This window comes from Barbus barbus (assembly GCF_936440315.1).
Source record: "Barbus barbus genome assembly, chromosome: 2".
Taxonomy (NCBI): domain Eukaryota; kingdom Metazoa; phylum Chordata; class Actinopteri; order Cypriniformes; family Cyprinidae; genus Barbus; species Barbus barbus.
In genome coordinates this window covers 19496167-19521200 of record NC_136730.1, presented here as the reverse complement: position 1 = coordinate 19521200, position 25034 = coordinate 19496167, and the positions used below count along the sequence as shown (strand labels likewise).

At 37.8% G+C, this 25034-nt stretch overlaps 1 protein-coding gene across 2 annotated transcripts; it reads left to right on the top strand.

Moving 5' to 3' along the window:
• Positions 1–772: 772 nt before the first annotated feature.
• Positions 773–23183, top strand: LOC306886824 (CD81 protein-like). 2 transcript variants are annotated; one of them, XM_079444150.1, is made up of 9 exons: positions 773–961; positions 9745–9859; positions 21029–21126; positions 21816–21890; positions 21983–22096; positions 22207–22296; positions 22392–22475; positions 22587–22658; positions 22755–23183. In XM_079444150.1, exons 1-8 carry the CDS (start codon positions 896–898, stop codon positions 22647–22649), a joined length of 705 nt encoding a protein of 234 aa, XP_079300276.1. In that variant the 5' UTR covers positions 773–895; the 3' UTR covers positions 22650–22658; positions 22755–23183. The 2 variants fall into 2 exon arrangements, with proteins under 2 accessions (XP_079300276.1, XP_079300275.1); XM_079444149.1 differs by having other exon boundaries at positions 785–961; positions 22587–23183.
• Positions 23184–25034: the final 1851 nt, after the last annotated feature.

The following is a 25034-nucleotide window of genomic DNA, read 5'->3' as shown; positions in this document are numbered from 1 at the left end:
CTGATCCAACTGTGTATTAATTTTTCAATTCACAAAAACATCAGCCTACATTCAATTGCAATTCAGTTGTCCTTTGTGGGCTATGTATGAATACCAACAGTGAAAATCATATCTATAACTAAAGTGTCATTAGTGCATTATTACACGCTCTATCTGTTATGTTAATGTAGCGTTTAAATTTAAATTCACAAAAAAAAGAAGTCAACATCTATGACTGGGACGTCTATTAATGTGTAATGTGTACTGGACGCATCAGGAACAACAGGGGCGTAGATCTGCCCTGCTCCAGGTCTGCAGCCTCCCCGTATAGGGTTATACGTGCACCCAGCTGCGCTGTCTCAAGTTTAAACTCTCTGAAACTCGGTTTCCTTCTCAGCCACGAGGTGGAGACATACACTAATATTGCATGAATAAAAGGCAAGTATCCTGTAAACATGGCTATTATGCTATTATAAATCTCATTTGTACCCTTCCTATTGTTTATATTGCATTCCCACCTGCAACAAAGGATATCGATATAGTTATTTTTAACGATTTTCAGAGGATAAGAGAGCACTTCTTTTGAACTGTATTGCAAATAATGAGACAGATCAAAACGTTCAGAAATGTTTGGGATGAACCTTGGATTCTGAGGATTTTGTGCAGCTAATCTATTTTGAATCTATTTATATCTAGTCTTCTTTATATTTGTATGGTCTCTATGCTGTTAGTCGGCCGTGTTTAGGGGGACTTTCTAAGGGGAGGAAACTGGGTGTTGCCCGTTTTTTTTTCTGACGTCGACTGAATCCAAGCAGCAGCTCGCGCGGAGATTAGAGTTCAGTGAGCGCGCGCGCATAACGGCTGCTGCATCGAGACACTTCACCGGCTTTAAAAACATCCTCCAGAAACCGACACCATGGGCGTGGAAGGCTGCACGAAATGCATCAAATACATGCTCTTCTTCTTCAATTTCATCTTCTGGGTAAGTGGCCATTCATTTTGTGCATCGGTCCTGTGTCTGGCCTGAGAAACCGCCATTGGTTTTCTGTTTTAAGAGGATTGTTTATCCTTCATGTTAAACTGCGCCGCTAATTTTGATTACGGAAAACGCAGATGACCCTGTAACTTCTGCTTTGACTAATTAATGGCAAATTAAATTGTTTTAAATAACGTTACAGATGTTTTAAGCAGGATATACATATCTATTATAGAATCGCTAAGACAAAACGATAAAAACAGCGCACAGTAAACCGCTATTAAAGCTTTTTCCGACCTCGCAGCGAAAATAACGGACAAGGAGCGAGGAGTTGATCACAGCTCCTGGTTATTATACCCGTCAAACTTACCGTTTTATTTTCCTTATTATATTTTTAATTTCACAAAACTACGCTTTTAACTAATACTTTAGCTTTTCACACTCGGGGACATAATGAAGTAACGTTAAGTTAATTAAATTGGTGTAGTCTGGTCCCACTCGCGGTAGTTTGGCAATAAAATATTCCTCCCAGCCAGACCCAGTTCATCATGCCATAGTCATTCTAGTCATGTTGACTGTTTCTTCATCTCAAAGTGTTTTTTTTTTTACTCATTTCCTTTTCAGAACTTACTAAACTGTCTAAAAAAAGCCCGTTCCACAGCTAAGTTACCACAGTCGAACGATATCACTGAAATCACTTTAATAATGTTTGTTTTTTTCTCCCAGCCGATGAATGATAAAAACAATTAGAATCCACTCGATATTAAAGAGATAATGTTTATGCACCAAACGCGGAAGGAAACAGCGCGACTCATTTGAATCGCGCCACACGGACCGTTTATCCGCTCGGATCAAAGTGAAACTGCCGCGCGGCGCGAGCTCGCTAGAGCTGATGCGTTTACTCGGTCACGCGAACACTAAACAGCGCTGTGAGATCCAGCATGAAGCGCTTGCATTCAGCGATGAACACAAATGACTCCGTGATTTAAACTAGTTTATAGCCAAACAGGAGAAACACTGTGTGCAACGGGACAAAAAAAATCTGTCAGAATAAATTTCACCATATAAAACTGAGGTTGGTACAATTTTTACAGATGTTACTGATTTTAAAAATGAACAAAAATTTACCTCTGCATCCTAACTCAAGCTACTATCAACTATCAAATGTGCATTTATAAGAGACAAAAAAGGGATATTAGCTATTATTAATATTATCAGGCAACCCAAACCTGTTTCTTGATTTGAAACAATATCATTCAATCCAACATGCAGAAAAAAAGAAATTAATTTTTCTATTTAGATATTTATTTTGTTAAGGAAAATTAGCAAATGGAGCAAAATTCTGGCTTTAAACTGGACATTTATCGTGATAATGATCGATATCGACTGATATGAAAAAAAATATTGTGATAATTTTTTGGCCATATCGCCCAGCCCTACACTCATAAAAATCAAAACCATAGCTATAACGATAACAACACAGAGGATCGATGTTGTTTGAATCACTCTCCAAACTATATATTCTTATCTTCTTTATGCTTATCGTTCTTGATGTGAATGAGCCTTTAGACCAGGGGTGGGCAAACTTTTTGACTCGAGGGCCACATCAAGTATTCCACATTAAGTGAGGGGCGGCATAATATGAAGCTTTGAGTTATTTATTTATTTTTTCTAAATTGACACTCACTTACTACTGTACTATGTATACTTGTACCTACATTGCAGCTCTATTGTTGTATCATCTCTACCTATTTTTATGAGCACTTTATGACACACAGATAAGTTGCATCGGTGTACAAATCAATTAATGTATAAGACACATTTTATAATTTCATTCAGAAATAATGTAAAATAAACAAAACGTTTACAAACATTAGAAACATGTTTTTATATTCCCCTTTAGACTAGGCGCCTCTCTTTAGTGAAGCCGCGCAGAGAGCCGCTTCTGAAACGTGCCGCGGATCGCCTGGAGTGGGCGAGATCAGCTCCGGTGGCCGCGTCAGATGGCGGGATGGTGTAAATCAGAGGTTATATACTGCAATACAGGCTACAGCGCCATCTATTGGATTTTACTGATATTGCATATTGGAACAAGTGCCTCATGGGCTGGATGAAAATGCCCGTAGTTTGCCCACCTCTGCAGATTCGTATCATTTTTAAAAATCCCTCGCGGGCCGCCACAGGAGTGATAGCGGGCCACAGATGGCCCGCGGGCCGAAGTTTGGACACCCCTGCTTTAGGGGTGGGAAGTCGTGGCCTAATGGTTAGAGAGTTGGACTTGTGATCCAAAGGTTGCGGGTTCGAGTCTCCGGCTGGCAGGAATTGTAGGTGGGGGGAGTGAATGTCCAGCGCTCTCTCCACCCTCAATACCACGACTGAGGTGCCCTTGAGCAAGGCACCGAACCCCCAACTGCTCCCCGGGCGCTGCAGCATAAAATGGCTGCCCACTGCTCCAGGTGTGTGTTCACGGTGTGTGTGTGTTCACTGCTGTGTGTGTGCACGTTGGATGGGTTAAATGCAGAGCATGAATTCCGAGTATGGGCCACCATACTTGGCTGAATGTCACTTCACTTCACTTCACTTCACTTTAGACACATTGAGAAACCAAATCTTAAAGCCAATAAGAACCTTGTGGCGAAACAAGAAACCAACTTCACCAGAAAGCAGAGGAATATTTTCCCGCTTGCTAATGGGTTTAAAACCCATGCTGATTTCTCTACAGGCCCAACAGGTGGTGAGACCCCTCATGTGTGAATGGACATGGCAAAACAGCATGATGCTTCCTACCTTGGAAAATACCTAGAAATTTTGCTTTAAGAACTGACTCATAGAGATGGTGGAAAATACCTATAAAGAAGGTGTTAGATGTAAGAGTCCATTGCCAAGCCCATAGAATGAGTTTGACAGTACATTGTGGTTAATGGAGGATGGGTGCGGGGGTTTGACACAAGGTCTGGGCCTTATACTTCTGAGCCTCATGCTTTGACATGCCAAGCATTCTACAACCACCTCACACTGGGTCATGGGTCAAAAATAGAAGCAGCACCAGACTCCTGGCAACAGAAGGGAGAAATATGAGAAGGGGGCTCTGATTTTAACACCCTTACACAGACTGATAACTGTGTGTGAGAGATAAGGAGAAGTGTAATAAAAATCTTGAATCTTGAATCTTGTATGTGTGAGGGTGGATGCTAATTTCATCTACTCAATGCTTGTTTTTTATGGTACATAGTTAGCTTTGTTTTTTAGGGCTACTGTATGGCTTATGCAAAATTGTACTTAAAACTAATGATGTATGATTTATTAATGTGGTCTTTTTGGCTGTGTATTGTAATTATTCAGAATAAATGGATACTTCGCATAGACTTGTTTTTTCTGGTAATACAGTTCATGTGTGTTGTTCTGTAAAAATTGCCTAGTCATTACACCTACATACTACATAGGCTATTATTATAATTCAGAATGATTATATTTGTGTATGTGCACAAACCTTGTGACTGTCCTCTATTATTCTTTCTCTCTGGGTCACATTTCCTTCCTTATCAGAGAGGTAATTCTCAAAATATTGATGTTCTGCTCAGCAGAAATACAGTAAAACACTTAAATAAAATAAAAAACACTATTGACCAGGCTGCAAATATTTAGAGCATTAGAACTAGAGGGAAGATGTTTATGTAATTAGTTAAAAAAAAAGTCTTCTGTTCTTGAGTTCCCTGAAACATTCATGGTTTTATGTAATCAAGTTTAAACCAGTAAAACCCCATAAACTAGTAGGTAGGTTTTTGTGGTGATGATGATCATGTCAGTGTGTAGCACAAACACTAGAGCAACACCAAAGTCACTGGTTTGATTCTCTGCGCATTAAAATCTTAAATTAAAAATCACTTTGGATAAATGTCTTCTCAAAGCATTTAAGTGTCTGCATGCTGACTACTCTGCTCATTTGGGTTTGTCTTGCTAGCTGTATTGTCAATCACACTCTGTAGTTTCTGCTTTGATGACAAAAGGCATTAGATTCTGTGTAATAATACTATGAAATGTTAGGTATGTTTTCTAAGTGAGTTTGCCATTCGTAATTAAATAGTTGAATTATATATATATATATTTAAAAAAAAAAGGTTTGTCTTAAAGTATTAATTACCATAAACTCAAAATTGATATTTTGGAATGTCTTCGTGTTTGTTTATTATAGTGTTGTCAAATGATTATTCGCATCCAAAAAGTTTTTGTTTACATAATATATGTGTGTGTGCTGTGTATATTTATTATGTATATATAAATACACACACATGCATGTATATATTTAAGAAAATTTTTACTTTTGTATATTAAATATATTTACAGTATATATGATATAATTTATATGAATATTACTATATACATGTAAATATTTTCAAAATATATGCTGTATGTGTTTGTCTTTATACTGTATATGCATAATAAATATACAGAGTAGTACACACACAAATATTATGCAAACAAAAACTTTTATTTTGGATGCGATTAATCATTTGACAACACTAGTTTATTATAAATAATTTATCTGTGCACATCTTTTTTTCTTTTATCAGAAAAATTGTGCCCTCTTAATTTTTTAATCAGAAACATTAATGTGCCCATCTTCTCACTACAGCATTATGTAAATTGCCGTGATGGCTAAGCAATACGTTTATCCAATCATTCCAGTCCAACAACCTGTCACTCACATGAAGCGATTAGTAGTAGTTAGCGAACGATCCAATCATTTCCCTGTAGATAAAATCAAATCCTACCCAACATTTTTGTTTTCTCATTCGAGAAGCAGGTTTTTATTTTGATTTTTTTAGCTTCCTGTTCATACAACAGATTTAACCTTCAGTCTTGTATCACCAAGCAATTCTGCAATGATTGAGTAGTCATTGTTCAAGTTTTCTTCTGTGTAAACAGGCCATTTGTTGTTTTCAAAAATTCACAATAAAATGACAAAAAAGCTTGTAATTCAATCAGTAAAACTTTTTATGAGCATACTCAGCTTTTATTTTAAAGCATTATAGCATAGATTGCCATATTATTGCCTGTAATAGCTTGTTATATGGCCAAATATCCTGTAAGACAAATAGATTATTATTAAATTAACCCTTGTGTTTTGCTCTACAAAATAAATGGCATTTCGTGTTTTTTCCTACATAAATGCAGTTAAAGTATGGAAAGTGAGAAGGGAGAATGCCCCCAGATCGCCCCACAAGAATTATGTGTTATTCTGGTTATAGCTCCCCCTGACACCTCTGGTCAACTGGAAACTCTTGTGTTTAGGGGAATCTCTTCTGTCTACTCAGATATTCCCGAAATCATTATGAGTGAATGTAATGTGGAGTCCACTGAGGACGGGTTGCTTAAAGTGACAGAGCTTCTCCATGAACCATCATTTCAAAACCTCTCCCTTTGGCTGGCCCTCTGTTTACTCAGTTGCTAAGCAGCAGGCTGCCTGAGCTCTGGAATGGGCCTATCTGGCCTTTGGAGAGAGTGAGAAAGACAGAAAGAGAAATGATTCAAGAGTTTTATTTGTCACATACACAATTATACAGAGTATAACCAGCAGTGAAATGTAGGTCAGGTCCGCTCCAAGGACAGTGCAATTATAAAGTATACAGATAATAAGAAAAAGAAAAGTAGAAAAAATAAGAGAATAAAATAAAATAAAAGATAAAAAATATAAATATAAATGTGCAGGTCAGTATGTTGTTGACTTAAATAGTAATAAGAGGAATGTGCAAAAAGTTGTCCAGGGTATTGAAATAGCAGCAATATGAGGTAGAGAAAAATTATGAATAGCTTATTGATATGGTGATATTTACATGGAGTCAAGTGATGTTATGACACAGAGTTAGAGTTTAGGAGCCTGATGGCCTGGGGGAAGAAGCTCCTCCTAAGTCTCTCAGTTTTTGCCATCAGGCTACGGAAGCGCTTACCAGATGGAAGCAAAGTGAATAGTCGGTTACCAGGGTGATTTGAGTCCTTGATGATTTTGACAGCTCTATTTTTGCAGCGTTTGAGGTAGATGTCCTGCAGAGAGGGGAGAGCAGACCCTGAGATGCGCTCAGCTAAGTGCACAACTTTATGTAGTGCTTTGCAGTCCTGATTTGAGCTGTTTCCATACAACACTGAGATGCACTGAGTCAATACACTTTCTATGGTCCCTGAATAGAAAGTTTTCAGGATTGCTGGTGAGACCCTGAATTTCCTCAGCTGTCGCAGATGGTACAGTCTTTACCTGGCTTTCTTAACCTGTTTGGATGTGTGTAGTCCAAGTCAGGTTCTCGGAGATGTTTACACCGAGGTACTTGAAGCTACTCACCCTCTCCACAGGGGTCCCACTGATCATAAGAGGAGTGTAGGGCTGCTGCTGTCTTTTCCTAAAGTCCATGATCAGCTCTTTAGTTTTGCTCACATTCAGAGAGAGACAGTTGTCCTGGCACCATGATGTGAGTCTCTCTACCTCGTCCAAGTAAGCGGTCTCATCGTTGTTGGAGATGAGGCCCAGAACCACAGTATCATCAGCGAATTTGACAATAGATGTGGAGCTGTGAGAGGACACGCAGTCATGCGTGTAGAGAGAGTAGAGCAGGGGACTCAGGACACCTACGTTCAGGGTGATAGGGTTTGAGGTGAACTGGCCAACTTTACCACTTGAGGTCTGCCGGTGAGGAAGTCTTGAATCCAGTCACAGAGTGGGGAGTTCAGGCCGAGGTCTGTGAGTTTAGAAGCCAGCTTGATGGGGACTATAGTGTTGAAAGCTGAGCTATAGTCAATGAATAGCAGCCTTACATTATTCCCATTGTTGCTGTCCAAATGTGTGAGGGAAGAGTGGAGGACGTGAGAGATGGCATCGTCCGTAGATCTGTTTGGGCGATAGGCAAACTGAAGAGGGTCCAAAGTATCAGGTATGGAGGAGCAAATGTGGCTCTTTACAAGTCTCTCAAAAACCTTCATGACTATAGATGTGAGGGCAACTGGGCGATAGTCATTCAGGCAAGAGGGTTTATTGTTCTTTGGCACAGGGATAATGACAGATTTGGAAGGAAATGGAAGGAACTCTTTCTCTCACACTTTTCCCTTCTGTGGAAAAGGTTTTTCTCTCCTGTGTTTAACTGGAGAGAAAATTCCTTATTCAGAAATTGTTTATGGATAAACAGCCTCACACTATCCAGCACGCTAATGCACAAGTTTAGGCAAATTAAAATATCCAAGTAAATAAGACGGATGACATGAAGTAATATTTTTTATAGTTATTATATTATTAAATTTACTATTACAGTATTTATTAAAATTTTGAATTAGATTTACATTTTACATATTTAGTTTTTATTTTAATTTTATTTTAAAAAATGTATATTTTTATGTCAGTTTTATTTTTAGATATTTTTGTACTTCACCTTGTTTGATTTCATTTAGTTGGCAAAGCAACATTTCATATTTTTTTTTAAGTTTAACTTTTCATCCACTCTTTATTTTTTATTTCAGCATAATTTTAATTGACAAAAACAATTTTAATAGTTTTAGTTTCAGTTACTGTCTTGATTTTTTTGTAGAGGAGGGGCTGTGGTTTCTTTTACATCAACAGGTGTGAAAGACCAAGAACCATGGGAAAAAACATTTAGAGAGAAGAGAAAGTGCTCCCCTCGTGATCCTTTATTGGGGTGTGGTGTGTAAGAACTGCACCAACAAATGCCTTTTGGTTTGACCTGGGGTGAATAGCTGTGGCGATGCAGCTGTTCGCAGATGTACGGTAGGACTGGTGCTGGATTCTTGACTGAAAGGGGTTACAGAACGAGAGAATGGAAAGGAAGTACGAGTCCATTGTTTTCACAGCCAGAGCTGAGCGATCTGCCCATCCCAGCATTCCTGCTAATGGTCTTTGCTCTGTCTCACATTCCCGGTACTCTCCCCTGTGCGGTGTAGCCAGATCTCTTTTGCTTCTAACGGCACCCACCAGGTTCTTGGCGGTCTCTAGTGCACTTCATCTGCGCACTGCATTCCTCCACAGAGCCTACGCATTCCTGACAAGATCCAGTTGCTCTCAGAGGGTCCAGTTCTTGTCTGATTTGACAGTGATTTCACTCTAAATAAAGCCTTATAAACAAAGCCAAATAAACCTCTGCTGCTTGTCACGCAGTCGCCCTTCCCCCACCCGAACTGTCCCGCTTTTTATCCGCTCGCGCATACAATACCACACATTGTACCACACATTCTACTTTAAATGGTCTTCTCAGCTGCCTACGCCCTCTTTCCTTTCCCCCTTTTCTACTTTTCTATCTCTCCCTCCCCCTAGCCGCGAGAGTCTGTGAGCACCCTCTCTCGTGAATATGCCATGTGTTTATGAGCCTCACTCAACTGAATGCTCATCGCTGTGAGCCATGTGAAGAGAAAAGCGGGCACAACCATACTGCTGTAGCGTACAGTGATGTTTTGATATTCTTAACCTTCGGCAGTGTGGGCCTCTAGATGGGGTCAGTAACAAGATCCTTCCCTCCCCCCGCCTCACAGAATGTGTCTCCTTTCTCTTTGTTGAATGGAAAATAAGCAGACTACAAGAGATAGACCCAAGGAGACTGACAAGATGCTTCCACAAACCACTTTAAGAGTCGAGATGCAGAAGAAAGTTGTGTTTAAAAATGTGAAAGCCTATAGATTAGGAAAAAAAACAACATGCATAAAGTTTGCAAAAAGACTCACTGGGTTTGTTTGTGCCATTAATAACTGTGTGATTAAATGTATTAAAGTTTTTCTTCTTCTCTCTGTGTTTTTTATAGCTGGCTGGTTGTGTAATCTTGGGGGTTTCTCTCTGGCTTCGTCATGACAATAAAACAAGCAGTCTTCTGGAACTGAAGTATGAGGGCACAGAAGCACCCAGCACCTTCTACATCAGTAAGAGATCAGTTGCTCGATTTCCCATTATTATCCTCTTTTCTCACTGAGTCTCATTTGTTTTCCATTTCTCATTCCTTAGTCTCTCAACCCAGTCTGAAATCCTACCGCTTTATGTGATCACATAAAGTGGTTTAACACAGTCTCTTATGAATAATTTTAATACATGTCTTTACACAGGATTATCTGAGTCTTCTCAGTTTTTCCTCTGGGTGGCAAACATGTTTTTATTAGCCATTCTAATTAGCAATGCATTGACATTTTCGCAACTGAAAATATTTGGCTGAAAAAGCAAAAAAATAATAATAATAATTTTCAGTTACGGCTGAATGGTTTTGGATTGCTGCTGAAATGATTGACTGTAACAGTGACGTTTAGTTGCCTCTTTTCTGGTGGTGAGTCTTGACTGTGTCAACATCTATTTCGTGCACACAACATGGATAAGTTTAACAAGTCACCTGTGTGGATGTCTAGACACACTTCACTTAAACTGCAAATAGTAATATGTAAAATTTGTTAAGCTGAAATATTGAGAGGCAGCTTGTTGCTGAAGAACTTTACAATAGCTGCGTTTCCAGGACCCTTCAGATTGCGCAAATTGAAATTGCAAATTGAAAAAATACACCTAATGGAAAAATGTTTCGTAAAAACTCCCATATATCACAATAAAGTTTGTACGCTCGCATTAGGTAGGTTTTCGGACAATTTGAAAAAGGAATATATCGCAAAACTGCAATAGAAACAGTTTTATTGGGCATTTACAGGTCACCTAGCATATGTAAAAATCACATGATCATTCCTTAATGTACTATAACCTCCAGGAAACACCTCATACATGGCCGCTCTCAAGTATAAGGGGTTTTCCTTGCCATTAACGCTTGGATGGATAACCCCTTATTTACACTGCACACGTAATGCGGCATGTAAGAATCCCAGAAACGGCTCTCCGCACTGCTTTGCTAAAGATACACGCATACGTCTCCTTCAATTAAAAATAATGGCTAGTGCGGTGGCATCCAAGTCATCTGCAGCCATGACTTATTGCGAGAGGAAAAAATGACGATTTAGTAGTCATTAGAATAGTTTTTTATTGACATTTATAAATGTTGCAAAAGGTTTGCGCAAATCTGTAATGGAAATGCACCTTATGACTGGTTTAATTTATTAGTACCTAAATTTACATACTGAAACTATATTTTTAGTTTAGTTTTTTTTTTTAACACAGTAGTAACACACAGAATAAACACAGTAGTGTTAAACACAGATGCTGCTCTTGCCCAGCGATTCCTATTGCATATTTTTTATTTTCTTTGTTTTAAAATGGCACAAAGATCCATTTTAGTATATTTATACAGTATGTGTCTTATAGTAAATAAAATAATAAAAATAAAGAAAGAGGATTTTTGCTCAATAAATATTTAGCTCACTGGATAACTATCTTGGTGAGGAGCAGTGACCCAAGCAGTGACACACCCAAATGAATTTTGTAATTTCACCCATAAGAGAAGTCAGTTGAAACACATAACAGAAGAAATTCTCACTTTAGTACTAGCTGATGGTTTTGCGTCTGTGAAGGTTTTAAAGTCTTCCGCTGCAGTTTCCACAACAGTACAGATGGTTCCGTTTCTTCCCAGTGATTGATGACAAGTAAATTTCCAAATACAAATCTACAGATCAGTTGACATCCATGCAAAACTGATTAGATGCTTCACCTGGACATTTGTGAGGTCAGAGGTTAGTGTCAAGGACCCTTACAGACGCACAAGTGGGCTGTTTCTGATGGCAACTGTTAAAAGCATTTTGTTTAGTTAGGAAGGCCTTGTGTCTGTTAAGGCACAGAGGTTAACAAGAGGGTAAATAGTTCTCCGTTTCATGTTATAGCTGTTATAAGACCTAATATTTACTGAGGCGTGGATTTCAAGAGACAAATCTATACCTGAAGTGTTAACAAAAATTATTTAAAGGAATGGTTTATTAATCTTTTTCACATTTTATGGCATTTTTTTCTAGATGGCTTTTAATTGCTTGCAAATGTCAACATTGAGCTTATTATTATTGTAATATTGTTATTGCAAATTGTGCTGATTTAAATATGGCACCACCCAGGTTGGCTTGACATACAGGTAGTTGAATCATGTAGGCCGTTGTTTTCCAGCTATCAGTTTTTTTTTTAATGCAACATTCAATGAAAAATATACAGAATACAAAATACTCTAACTATTTAAAATTAATATTATAAATTGTTTAGCACATAAAAATACATGCTTAAAGTCTTAAGAGGCACTTGTGAGGAAATAGAGCGATCTATCGCCATTCTTGTGTTTTGTTGCAATATACCTCTTTTTTTTTTTTTTTTTTTTTAAAGCTCTTTCTCATTTAATTTTCAGCTTAGCTGTGTATTTTATCTCGTGATACCTGGAAACTATAATTTGCTTAAGTACAGGTGTCCGCTTTCTCAGACTGTAAAAAGCACTGTTCTATTTCACTTTTCCTTTCTTATCCATTGGTCTTTAAAGTACTTGCCAGAGTTTTTTTTCAGCTAGATCATTTTGTCTGCTTTATGGAAAACACGTGGCTCACACTCATCCAAAAGTGAAACCTAGTATTTTCGACATGTTTGTTAATGAGCATATAACTAATGGAAACAGGAATATCATGTTTAAGAGCCACAATTATACAGGGTTTGTACTGTATGTTTTCCTTCTCTGTGCCCCTTTCCCAATCTCCTACCCCCATCAAACACATAAACACACTTAACATACAATTTCTTTCTTCTGGAATGCAGAATATTATCTCTGTTTTGCTCAGTTGGAGATATTTTGCAGCTCTGTGTGCTAAAGGGAGGAGTTTAATACTTGTGACCCTGTTTAGGGTTTGGAAAATGTGAAATTCACAGTGAGTCATGTTAAGTATTTCCTGAACGTTTAGGGCTGGTTACAGATGTGACTAACTTTTTGTGTTTATGTGTGTGTGTGTACACCTTGCGTGTATAAGTAATTAATTGTAGTTGTACAAATTGTAGTTAACAAAGGTTTGGGAGGAGCATGTTCCTCTAATCCTGCCATTCACGATGCAAGAATAAGCATGTATAAATGGCTGCTTAACTCACACCACTAAAAATTATTCAGACATCCCTTTACCACACCATCTCCAGCTTTGTGTCAATTTTAATACTGATTCATGTATTAGTCCATGGGAGTTAGAGTTTAAGAGCTTGAGCCCTTAATCATGAACAGCAATCAATTTAAATCTCAAAAACCATATAGCTTCAAATACATACCTAAACGAAAAACAAAAAAGAACTTCGCCATTAGTATATCTGGGCCTTAACCTTTTGACCACCAAGGTCCAGTGCTTCAGCGGGACACAGCCCCTATTATAAAAGCCCAGCGGGTGGCCTGCGTGATGTCTGGGAACAGCTGAGGGCTCAGGCACCATGGCAGCAGCAGTGGTCAGGGGGGCAAGAAGGCAAGACGTAAAATTCAGATTTGTGGCATCCCAATAAAGAGGACTGTCAGAAAAAAATACAGCTGCTTATTCCTGTAAGGCAGCAGATCTGAAAGCAAAGCCGGAGAATCAGCAAATTCCGTGATATGACATGCACTTGGCAGAATAGTGAAATAGAGATTTAAGGGAATAGTGACATAGTGAAGTGACATACTGCCAAGTATGGTGACCCATACTCGGAATTCGTGCTCTGCATTTAACCCATCCAACGTGCACACACACAGCAGTGAACACACACACACTGTGAACACACACCCGGAGCAGTGGGCAGCCATTTATGCTGCGGCGCCCCCGGGGAGCAGTTGGGGGTTCGGTGCCTTGCTCAAGGGCACCTCAGTCGTGGTATTGAGGGTGGAGAGAGCGCTGGTTATTCACTCACCCACCTACAATCCCTGCCGGCCCGAGACTCGAGCCTGCAACCTTTGGATTACGAGTCCGACTCTCTAACCATTAGGCCACGACTTCCCTCATATGAATGACGCAATGTGAGTGATGAATGACAGAATGCGATTTAGAACTCAGGTTGAAACAGAACAAGTATATTGTGATCTATTGTCTGTCTGCAAAGTGCAAAGATGCCATGTAAGGAGCTGCAGATGAAACATTACAACTCTCAACATCTTAATGTGAGGACATGGCCTGCAGCCAGCAGCTCTACACACCCTGCCTTGCTCTTTATAGAGTGTAATGTGAGAGAACACAACTAGAGCTCAAGTCCATCAGAGAAAGAGCAGTGAGCTGCTCCAGGTGGGGAAGCTTTTTGCTCTGAATAGAATCACGCTTGTCTCTTTAAAAGTCATCACTTCGTCTCATAGCTACAAAATAGTATGCGATTAAAGAATAAGCACTCATAAATATTAAATAGTAAAAGTCAATCATTCATTTCCATAAAGCAGTGTTGTGATATTTACTACTCGTAAATGCATTATGTTCTAGAAACAGCATCAGGTGAACACAAACTCTTTGACTAAAAATATCCAAAGACTCATCATTGTCTCTGTTGTACAAACATTTGAGACTTTTTCCCTTCTCTTATCTGTTCTTGAGTGATTCCCATCATCCACTGTGTAAGCCTCATGGTGGTGTGTGGTCAGGTCTGCCTTTCCCTGAAAATGCCTACTGCTGAGTGTGAGGGGGAATGGAGCTGGCCCTGGTGACTCAATTATTCCATAATGGCAGGGGAGGGATGTATCCATAGCAACTAAATTAGATGAGTGAGTGCTGCTGTACTTAAACACTACAGTTTGGATAAGACTGGATTCAGGACTCAAACAAATATAACATTAGTGCCATTAGTGCTTCTTCTAGCTGTATTGGCTCTTTGGGTGCACAAATTTGGCAACTAATCATAGGGCTCTTTTCTGCGGCCTGTTTCACAGTGATAACTTAGCACAAGTGAAGCTATACACTACCATTCAAAAGGGGTTTTTTTTTTTTTTTTTTTTTTTTTTTTTACTATATCACAGTTTCCACAAAATTATTAAGCAGCTTAACAATTTTCAATTGTTTCCAACATGAAATAAATGTTTCTTGATCACCAAATCAACAAAATTCATTCTGAACGATCATCTGACACTGGTGCTGGAAATTAATATTTTGCAATATTACTGATTTTACTGTCTTTGTGAAAAAAAAATAAATGCAGCCTCTGTGAAACTTCTTTCAAAAACATTTAAAAATCTTACAACCCCACACTTTTGAATGCTATTTATTTTCTTAATTTACAAAAATAAAATAATAATTAAAAATGATCTTATTTATTTAAAACCTTAACTGGAAATTATACAGATTCTATGGCATGCAATGCAAAACATTCACTGTGTTATAATATTTAAACTACCACTAACCACTAATCAGTGTGTGGGGTTACCCCACAAAAATGTTGGTTATTTTATATAACAATTTCATGTACGGTACAGTTGAGTAATTGTTTTCTGGAAAGGATGTTTTTGTGATTCATTCACCAGAGAAATCCCCACATCTTCCTTTTAGCACAGAAAACATGAATGAATGTCTTATTGGTGCCTCTTTAAGTAGCCAACTCCACCCAGTGAGCAACAAGCTGATTGTGGCAAAAGAGATGTATTTTTGGACCAATATCAGACACTTGGCAAACTATTAACTCAATGGCAATCTAATAAAAACATCCTGTGTTGATCACCAGTGGGGGCTGTCAGTCTGAAAGTAAAACTCAAATACTCCTGCATGGAATACAAAGATAAACCTTTTGAACCAACATGATACTGAAAGTAGTAACATTATTTGTTGAATATTCCCTTTAGCGTAAATTTCGTCTGACAGCATACCAGTGTCGGTAGGCCTCATGAGACACTTAGCTAAAATGTTTTTTTTTTCCAGTCAATACTTAGAATTCATTTATATTCAATTAGCACAAATGGCTTCCTGTTCCTATGATCACAATCACTTTGAAAATCCATCAGCACTCAGCAGTAGCATTGCAGCTCACTGTCTTTGAGTTATTTGTACCACAGAACTGATGTGGATTTATGCTCTTCTCCACTGAAAGCCTTTTCAAGTGGACAAATTAATTTCAAGAGAGTTTTTGCTGGTTGCCAGATCATGGAGGCATGGTGTGATGAGTTGGTGAAAAAATAAACAATAATCATCTGACCTTATTGAGACATATATTAAGCAATACTTTTACTGCTAGTAATAATAATGTAATATTGGATTTTTTTGGTTAATAATGCTATATTGTACAGTGTAAAAATATGAGTTATTATATAACTTTGAAAAAAATGGAAGAAACATATAAAACATTTTTTTCAAAAGCAGTCAACCTTCCTTGGAATGCAAAACTAATGCAGTTTTCTTCGGTATGTTCTTACTTAACAGACAGCTACAGACATGCATTTGTGTACTTATCTCCAGTTCTTTTCAGGCTTACAGACCCAAAATTAATTTCAAGTTAGTATTAATTCATTGTTCTGATGTTTTGCTTTTCCATAAGAATGGCTTGTTTTGCTGTATTTTCAAGGGCAAATTGAGTGTTTTAGCTGAGCAAATATTACATTTCCTTCTTAGGAAGAGACTTTCAATTTGTCTTATTTCTTCAAATTTGAATGGCGTATCTTAAGAATCCAGTTTGGGCTGACGTGTTTAAACGAAGTGTGTTTTTTTCTTTTGTGAAAGGAGAGTATTCAGCCTTTTCAAATGCTCTCTTTGCACTGTAGTAGTTACTGTCATAGCTTCTAGATATTATTCCATCAAATACAGACAGTGAGTGTTTTAAAAAAAAATATTTGGGAACCAAGATGAATGGTGAGGGAATCTTGAACAGAATCTGAGATGTGAGAGTGGGAACACAAAGGTCCTGATGATATCACATCTTTGTGAGACGGAGTGAATGGTGATGATTGAGTGTGAGGAAAAGGAGCTGGCAGCATGATCAGGGGGAAAAAGGCAAGATTGATGAGGAAAACAGGAAAAGGAAGTAATTATACTTAGAGAATCAACAAATGTACTTCCAGAATAACACTAGCCACAGGCCTACAACTCAGAGTGCTAACATGCAGTTGTTTCCTTAAGGAGCTCTTTCCATTTAATCCGACCCTTAAAATCACATTTATTAGTGTAACCTGATGTGTTTAGGTTGATTCAGTAGTGTTAAATAATATTTTTCTTACACAGTAATAGCTTTTGTAGGCTAGTTTCACAATCCATGACTCAAGTTTAAGCATTTTAAACCAAAATTATAGAAAGTAAAAATACAAATGTTAACCTAAAAATATCCTTCATGTACTAAGACCCTACATTTTTATTTTATTCAAGTAAAAAAAAAAATCTATACATAATTTAAGATTAACATTTTAAAAAATCTATACATTATTAACTCGATCATCCTGAATATATTCGGTCACACCTACAAAACTAAATTTAATGGTTAGATCAGGTTAGAAACAGCGCCTTATAAGTAACAATTGCAGTTTACCACATTTCTTTAGTATGTAGATACAATAAATCAAATGTGCATGTCTGGACTTTCAAAAGCAAAGATGTTACTGTGTTCAAAGGACGTAAGTTACAGAAAACGGTCTCTAGAGAAAAAAAAAACAAGAGGAAAAATCTGCTCACACATCCCAGCACCCCTCCTCCAACTACAGCTCCGCCTGCTGTCTGAGAACATGCCACCCTCCCTCTCCCGCTCTCTCTCTCTCTCTCTCTCTCACACTGCAGCTTTTCCTCTCACCGTTACTTCCATTGTGGTTCAACTCTGAACACTGGCATCATCTGTTTGTGCTTAAAGTTTGCAATGTGTGCACTGACTTTCCTATTCCTTTTTCACCTTTAAGGTGTGGTCACATGAGCAAAATTGCAGTTGTCAATACTGTGGTGCATAGTTAACACAGAAATCAATTTCAAACCAAGCAGCTTTGTGATGGTTTGAACAGTTTGAAACCTGTTGGAACATTTTGCGGCCAAAAAAGTTCAGTTGTCTGTTGTCAATAGTGTCGTGATGGATGAGGTCAACATGATCAATCCATGTGACCAACTTAAATCCATTACAAAATCTGCATTAGGAAATTTTCCGCTATCGCACAATTTCTGATTGCATAGATTTCTATTGAAATAACTGCTTTTTTCCCCCTGAAAAATTGCTGAACGGTGAACACACTCTTACCCTTTCGACTCCTTACTTCCTTTTCTTACCACCTTTGTCTCATTCTTCTGATACTCTTTTGTTCCCACTCCTCCTTTGCCCATTCTTCTCCTTCATATTTTCCTGGTTTTGGTTTTTTTTTGCGCTAATGTCTTTTTTTCCATTGTTCCTTTCCTCGTGTGACACGCCCCGCTCTCTCTCTCTCTCTCTCTCTCTCACTCTGTGTCTTTCACTGGCCAGGAGCCAGATGTCTGCTCTTCGAATTAACGAAAATAGCAGCTGCATTTGGCAACTTTCTTTGCACTCACACATGATTTTAAATACTCTTTCCAAGACTCACATGCACTCAGACAGACATGCAGATAGTTGAGTAAGCGCCTCGATCTGGGGGGCCAGTATAGAGAGATGGGGGTCTCTTCAGTTTATTGTGTCATAAGACGCTCATTCCCTACAGGAAGCACCTGGTCATAGAAATATCCTTACATTCTTCTACTTATTCACATCAGTTATTTTTAGACTACATGAAACTTGTCTCAAACTTACCACACTCTGTACAACTAGTTATTAGTATAAGCAAAAAAAAGTGGTTTGTTTAAAGAAAAAGTGCAAGTGTGACAGAGGGAGAGCTGGTGTGTATATGCAGCTGTTCAGTATGCTAGTCACATCGTAGTGCTCCATTCAGGCCTGTCACGCTGAGAAATGGCCTGGTGGCAGTTCCTTTAGCCCCTTACCCACCGCAATTAAGTAAATGGAACCAGGGCTCGGTCAGTCCCCTCCCACACAACCCCACATTGCATTGATTTTTTTCAAAATTCTCTTGCAAAAGAATGGGCACAGTCGCTAAATGACAGCAGGACATTTAGATGTTTTAAAAACAAAATTGAATTATTCTCTGGAGATTTAGTTTGTAAGTTAAAGTGCCCTGGGCGTGTCGCTGTGCAGGCCAGAGCATGACAGAGGGGGTGGAAGGACAAGATCAACTGAATTTGAATAAGAGATGGAGAAACAAAGAAAGAAGGGTTTGCATCACACTTCCAGAGCAAGGAATTAATTTGATTTTAAACCAATCATGCTGAACAGCTTTTGTTTTTTGTGGTGTGCCTACAATGTAGTAAAATATTATGAGCATGCAGACATTAACAGTTCAATAGATATATAGATGGTTTGATTTTGGGTAGGGAAATCTCAGGTTCTGTCCAGTATCTGCGTGACTGACAAGAGAATCAGTGAATTGATTAAACCTGACAAAACAGCTTTCAGAACAGTGCGCCAAATGGGATTGATTATTTATTTATTGCTGGAGAAAAGAAAGCACATCTGATGATGTTAAACTGAACAAACAAAACAAAACAAAAAGACAATGGCAAATGAACAAATAATACAGAAGTAAAAAAGCAGCTAAAACAAGCTAAAGTTGAAGAGTGTACTGGTGTGACAATAGTTTAAGATTCTGTTGGAAGATAATTCATGCTCACTCATATTCGGTGTGTTGAATCACAGCGATTTTCATTTGTGTGTGGCTGATTGTTTCTTAAGAGAGAGAGAGTTTTCTGTTCTGTTCTCTTCCTTTAAAAAGTGCTTACATGTGGTTGTTTCCTTAAAGTCTGTGTGAAACGGGAGTTGCAACCAACTTTACTTCAGTATTTGGACGTATTTTAGAAGGGATTCAAATGATCAAACTAAATTTTTCTGTGGATTAACTTTATGGATTAATTGTTCACCACAAGACTAGTACTGTGTACTAACAAAGTATATTTAGATTTTATGCAGACTTTAAGAAGCTGTTTCCACTTAATCTGATGTAAAATTACATTTAGGTTGATTCAGGAATCAGTAATGACTTAAAACCAGACAAAGCATCACATAAAATCACAATTAGCATTTTTTTAGTTTTTCCTGACTAAAATATAGCTTGTTGAAATGTAGGCTAGTTGATAAATAGTATAATTCATGACTAATGTTCAACACAAAAATAAACAAAGGGTGTTACAAAATGTTAGCCTAAAACTGTTCTTGATTTTGGGTAAGTAATCAAAAATAAATCAACAGGTTGTTTAGATGTAAACATGTATGTGCCTTACATCCATTTGCTCCTGTGCTGAGTGAGAAGATAGAATCAATCAGTGAATTGATTAAACCTGACAAAACAGCTTTCAGAACAGTTCACCACATTATTGTTTTGTTTTGTTTTCATTTATTTTATTTTGCTGCAGATAAGAAATAATATAGCTAATGATGTTAACAAACAAAACAACAACAACAAAAAACATTAAAAAACAATGGTACAAAAAAAAAAAAGAAATACAGAAGCTAACATGCAAGAGTGAACAGGTATTGCCACAGTGAAAGATACAGTTGCAGGATAAATCATGCTTGCTCATTCTGTGTGCTGAGTCAAAGAGATTTCAGTGTGTGTGTGTTTCTTAAGAGTGAGAGTTTTCTGTTTGTTTCTCTCTGTCCGCCTCTCTATTTGCTGCCATTTGAACATCCATGCAAACACTGCTGCTGCACCCTAAGGCCTGCTGAGTTGCTATGGATACAGCAGTTATCATTCAGCCTAAGCGATGTAAACACTGGGAAAAGAGGGAGCATTCTTTCCTTCTTTCTTTCTTTCTTTTTTCTCTTAGTCTTTAACTCCACAGCTTTTTATTTTCTTTTTTCCTTCTACTAGTGCGCGTCATGTTACATAAGAATCCTGATTTGTTGTTAACTTGAAGCTTTTTTTTATGTGAATGAGGGAATGGAAACAAGAAGTTAATTTTGGCCCCTCGTGACTTCCAAAAATGTTCTGCAGTTTTCCTTCTGCCTAAAGTAAACTTGCCGCCCCATCAAAGTAAGCACACAGGGACTCCTGCTGTCACAATCTAGTACTGCACCCTCGGTATATAAAAAGCATTTAGACTGGACGACTGGTCCAATATAGTTTGGTTGTTCAGTGTGTTCAATTTAGCGCCTCTTTATGGCTCACTCTTTAGTCCTAGTTTTGTTGAGGGGTGTTGGATTCTCTTTTATGATAACACACATCCTGCTCCTTCTTGTAGGTGTCTACATCTTGATTGCTGTCGGTGCTGTGATGATGTTTGTTGGATTCCTTGGTTGCTATGGAGCCATACAGGAATCCCAGTGTCTTCTCGGAACAGTGAGTAACAAATCCTGACCTCTCAACAAAGTCCCATGATGCCAAACAATAATCGGAAGTATATTTTAATGGACTGACTGTAAATCCCCACTGTAAAAATGGAAGGAAACAGCTTCTGTGACTTTTTCAGTTAGTTTAGTTTGAAATTATTTTAGGTAAATGTATTAACTGAACTTGTTAAAACACCATGACTTTATTTTTTGTCATTATTTTAATAATTACCTCTTTATACCACAGTTCAAATGTTTGGTGCCCATAAGCTTTTTTAAAGAAAACATTTATATAAATGATAAAAAAAAGACAAATGTTTTTTGAGCACCAAATTTGAATGGTAGTGTAGTTTTTAAAAGGTTGCTTAATTTATGGCTTTGTTACTGACATTGGCAACTCATACTTATTGGTTTGCACTATAAATGAAGGTAGGTTAACTTTTTAATATGAACTTTCTTAATAAATAGCCTCAACTTTATTTCATATAAGACTAATTATTACATTTGTGCCCCTTGTATACATCAATTGTGAACTGATGCAATTAATTTGAGTTAATATTTGTCAGTAACAGAAATATATATCAAAAGTATAACATTTAAATATATCTCTAAAGAGTTAATCCACATTGTTGTTCATTATGAATTCAGTGACAGACTCCTGTCCATACAGTACACATCCGTTTTCTTTCTCTCCCACAGTTCTTTGCCTGCCTGGTCATTCTGTTTGCCTGTGAGGTTGCTGCCGGAATCTGGGGATTCATGAATAAAGACAAGGTCAGTTTCTCTGACAAACATGCATACAATGTGTCAAGCTGATACATACACATCTGGTTACATATTTGTAATTATACCTTTTTTTTCCCCAGATCTCCAAAGAGCTGATCACTTTCTATGACTCTGTGCATGACAGAGGCACTTCATTTGCAGATAGAGAGCAAAAGCAGGCTGCCGTTGCTGTCATGAAAGTCTTTCATGAGACTGTAAGTAGTCCTGATGTTCTGAGGAGCACACAATTAATCAAGCTAAAACAAACTCCTCTCAAACCAAATTATAGTACATATTTCTAATCACTGTCATCTCTGGGTTTCAGCTGAACTGCTGTGGCAAAGGAACCCTGGCTTCAGGTCCTACAATGTGGTTTTCAGAGACCTGTCCTCAAGACAAAATACTTTTTGCTGACGTAATAAGCCTCTCCTCAGTAAACCCTCATATTGAGGAATTATCATCCAAATCATGCCACATAGCTTGACAATAACTTGTTTCTCCATTTTTCAGAACTGTCACACCAAGATCAAAGAGCTTTTCTCTGAGAAGATCTATTTGATTGGCATCGCCGCCTTGGTTGTTGCTGTTATCATGGTGAGTGAGTCTGAGTGTGTTTATATAGGGGCCTGCGTGTTAAGTTATATTCTCCTTGCTTTTGATGTTGCTTGCATCACATTTTACCCTTATTTTACTCACTCTTTATAGATCTTCGAGATGATCTTCAGCATGGTCCTTTGCTGCGGCATCAGGAACAGCCCTGTTTACTGAAACAGAAGGGCAAGATATTACCTTTAAAACATCAGCCAAAAAAAATTTGTTTTATATCTACCATCTCATATTTTGTTTTGTATCTACCATTGTTTCCTAATGTAGTCACCCTGTCCAGTTCCTGAGGTCTCAGAACAAATTTTGTGCATTTTTTTGTTCAAATGTTGCAGTGGAACCACCAACAGCTAGTCTGCTATTGTTTACGCTGTAGTTGGCAAAGACTAGTTGTGATCTGTAGCTATAGCAGTAGACTTACAAACACAGTACATTATCACATGAAGAATTGATACATTTATTTGCTTGTAGTTTTTTTGTGTTAACTTTGGAAGTACTGCTATTGCTATCGGTTAATATCATTCTTTATGTATGTACATGTATAAACTGTATATATTTGCAGCCCTGTATGGCTCTTAAGCATGAATCTTGTATTGAACACTCCTGTCCATCTTCCTCTCTGAGACTGCTGTTTGTGTGTTCACGTTTCTTCCTGAGAAACCACAAAAAATAAACAGTGTTAGCTAGGTGAGAGAGCAAGTCAGAATAGACTGCTTATTGAAAGTGAGAGTAAAAGGATTCATTTCGTTAAAGACCCATGTATACTCAATTGTTCTGCTCCGTCTAGCGCACAGCTGTCTGTGTATGCACTGACATTAGCGGACTTGCATCACACGACTGTCAGCTGGAGTGGAATTCGGACAAGGAAAGTAGCCTATACTTCCAGTTTAAAATGACTGAAGTTGACGAGCACTACGTTACTTCATGCATTGTGTGCCATTCATGCTCAGTCGGTTCAAAACTTACTATATGCCGGGTTCTGTGGATCATCAAGTTAATGTCAGTCAACAGCTCTTGTAACATAATGTTGATTACCACAAAAAGTAATTTGCACTCCTTAAAGAGCAGCAACAATCTGGGTTACAATGAAGTACTTAAAATGACAGCGAATGAGGCTGATTCGTAAACATTACAATTTTACAATTTAGTTGCCATATCAAATTAAGTCTAGAACTTAAAATCATTAGAACAACTTAAAAGCTCAAATAATATGCAAGCTTTAACAGATGCGTTAATGTAAGCGTGTGTATAAAATGACACATTTCTGTTTTAAATAGCCTGCTCTAGAAAGTTACAATCTTTCACTTCTATTGTAAGTGCCTCACCATAGCATTGGTTTTTGCATTTTTCAAGAGTCAAAATTTGTTTTTGTGCCAACATTATGCTGCAAATGTTATAAACTGAGTTTAAATTGTGAATCATATTGAACCTGTAATATTCCTTTAATGGCAGAAAGGGCACTGATCTATGATCACTGTGTTTCTTATTATGTGAGATCACATAGACGAGAGAGCTGATCCTAGATCAGCATTCTTGCTGTGGAAAGCTGTAAACCTAGAGCTTCTGATGCCCATTACGATCTACAATCTCTTTATGCTCTCTTAATACACTGTAATGTAATTTTCTGGATGACCGTCATACAAGGAGTTGGACCACATATAGATTCACTGCCCCAGTCACTGTTCTGGCCCTCTTTGCAGTTAACCAAGCCATACAGAGGATTCATACATACCTGTTAGCCTTATTAATAAAACACCCTATCCCTTAATCACTTAGATAGCTAATTCAGATTGATTCCTAATGGAACCGTCTATGCTGTCATAGCTGTAATGTGTTATGATATCCCTTGACTGGAAAATCCAAGGAGTTTGCGTGATTGTCTGTAGTTGCATTTGTGATATCAGTTGACAGTGAGTTTGGAAGGACAGACTTGGTTGGTTATAGGATTGGCAAGCTCTTGACTCTTCACTGCCACCTCTATCACAGATGTATTTGCTGTAATACCTTGTCACCTTCACTAGGTGGCGCTCCAGTAGTATTCACTTTGAAAACTGGTGACTACACTCTTTGTATGCCTGTGTACATGTCTGTCGTGCACTTATTCTTCTAGACCGCACTAATACGAAGCGCCCTCATCCCTGATGCATAAATACCATAATATTTGTGATTTGCTACATGCATTATGCAACCCTGTCTTGTTAACACATAATGCCTATGCTGATATGCTTAGAAAGTGTCTTGTAATATGTACAGCTATATAGTATACTAATTACCATGTAAAGACAATGTATGCCTTTAATTGTGATATCTCTTTTTTTTGGTACTTGTCAAAAAAATGCAATTATTTCATTTGAAGTATGTAAAAATTTTGGGGGTCCTGACAAGTCAAGCATGATCTTCTAACTATTAAATATTATGAAGGAGAAACAGTTGTTTATGAAATTAACTGTTGAAGTTACAACACATCAGCATGTTTGAACACTATCAAATATTACTGTTGGGTTGAAAGGATCTCATACTTATCTGATACCCAAATTGACAACTGTAACT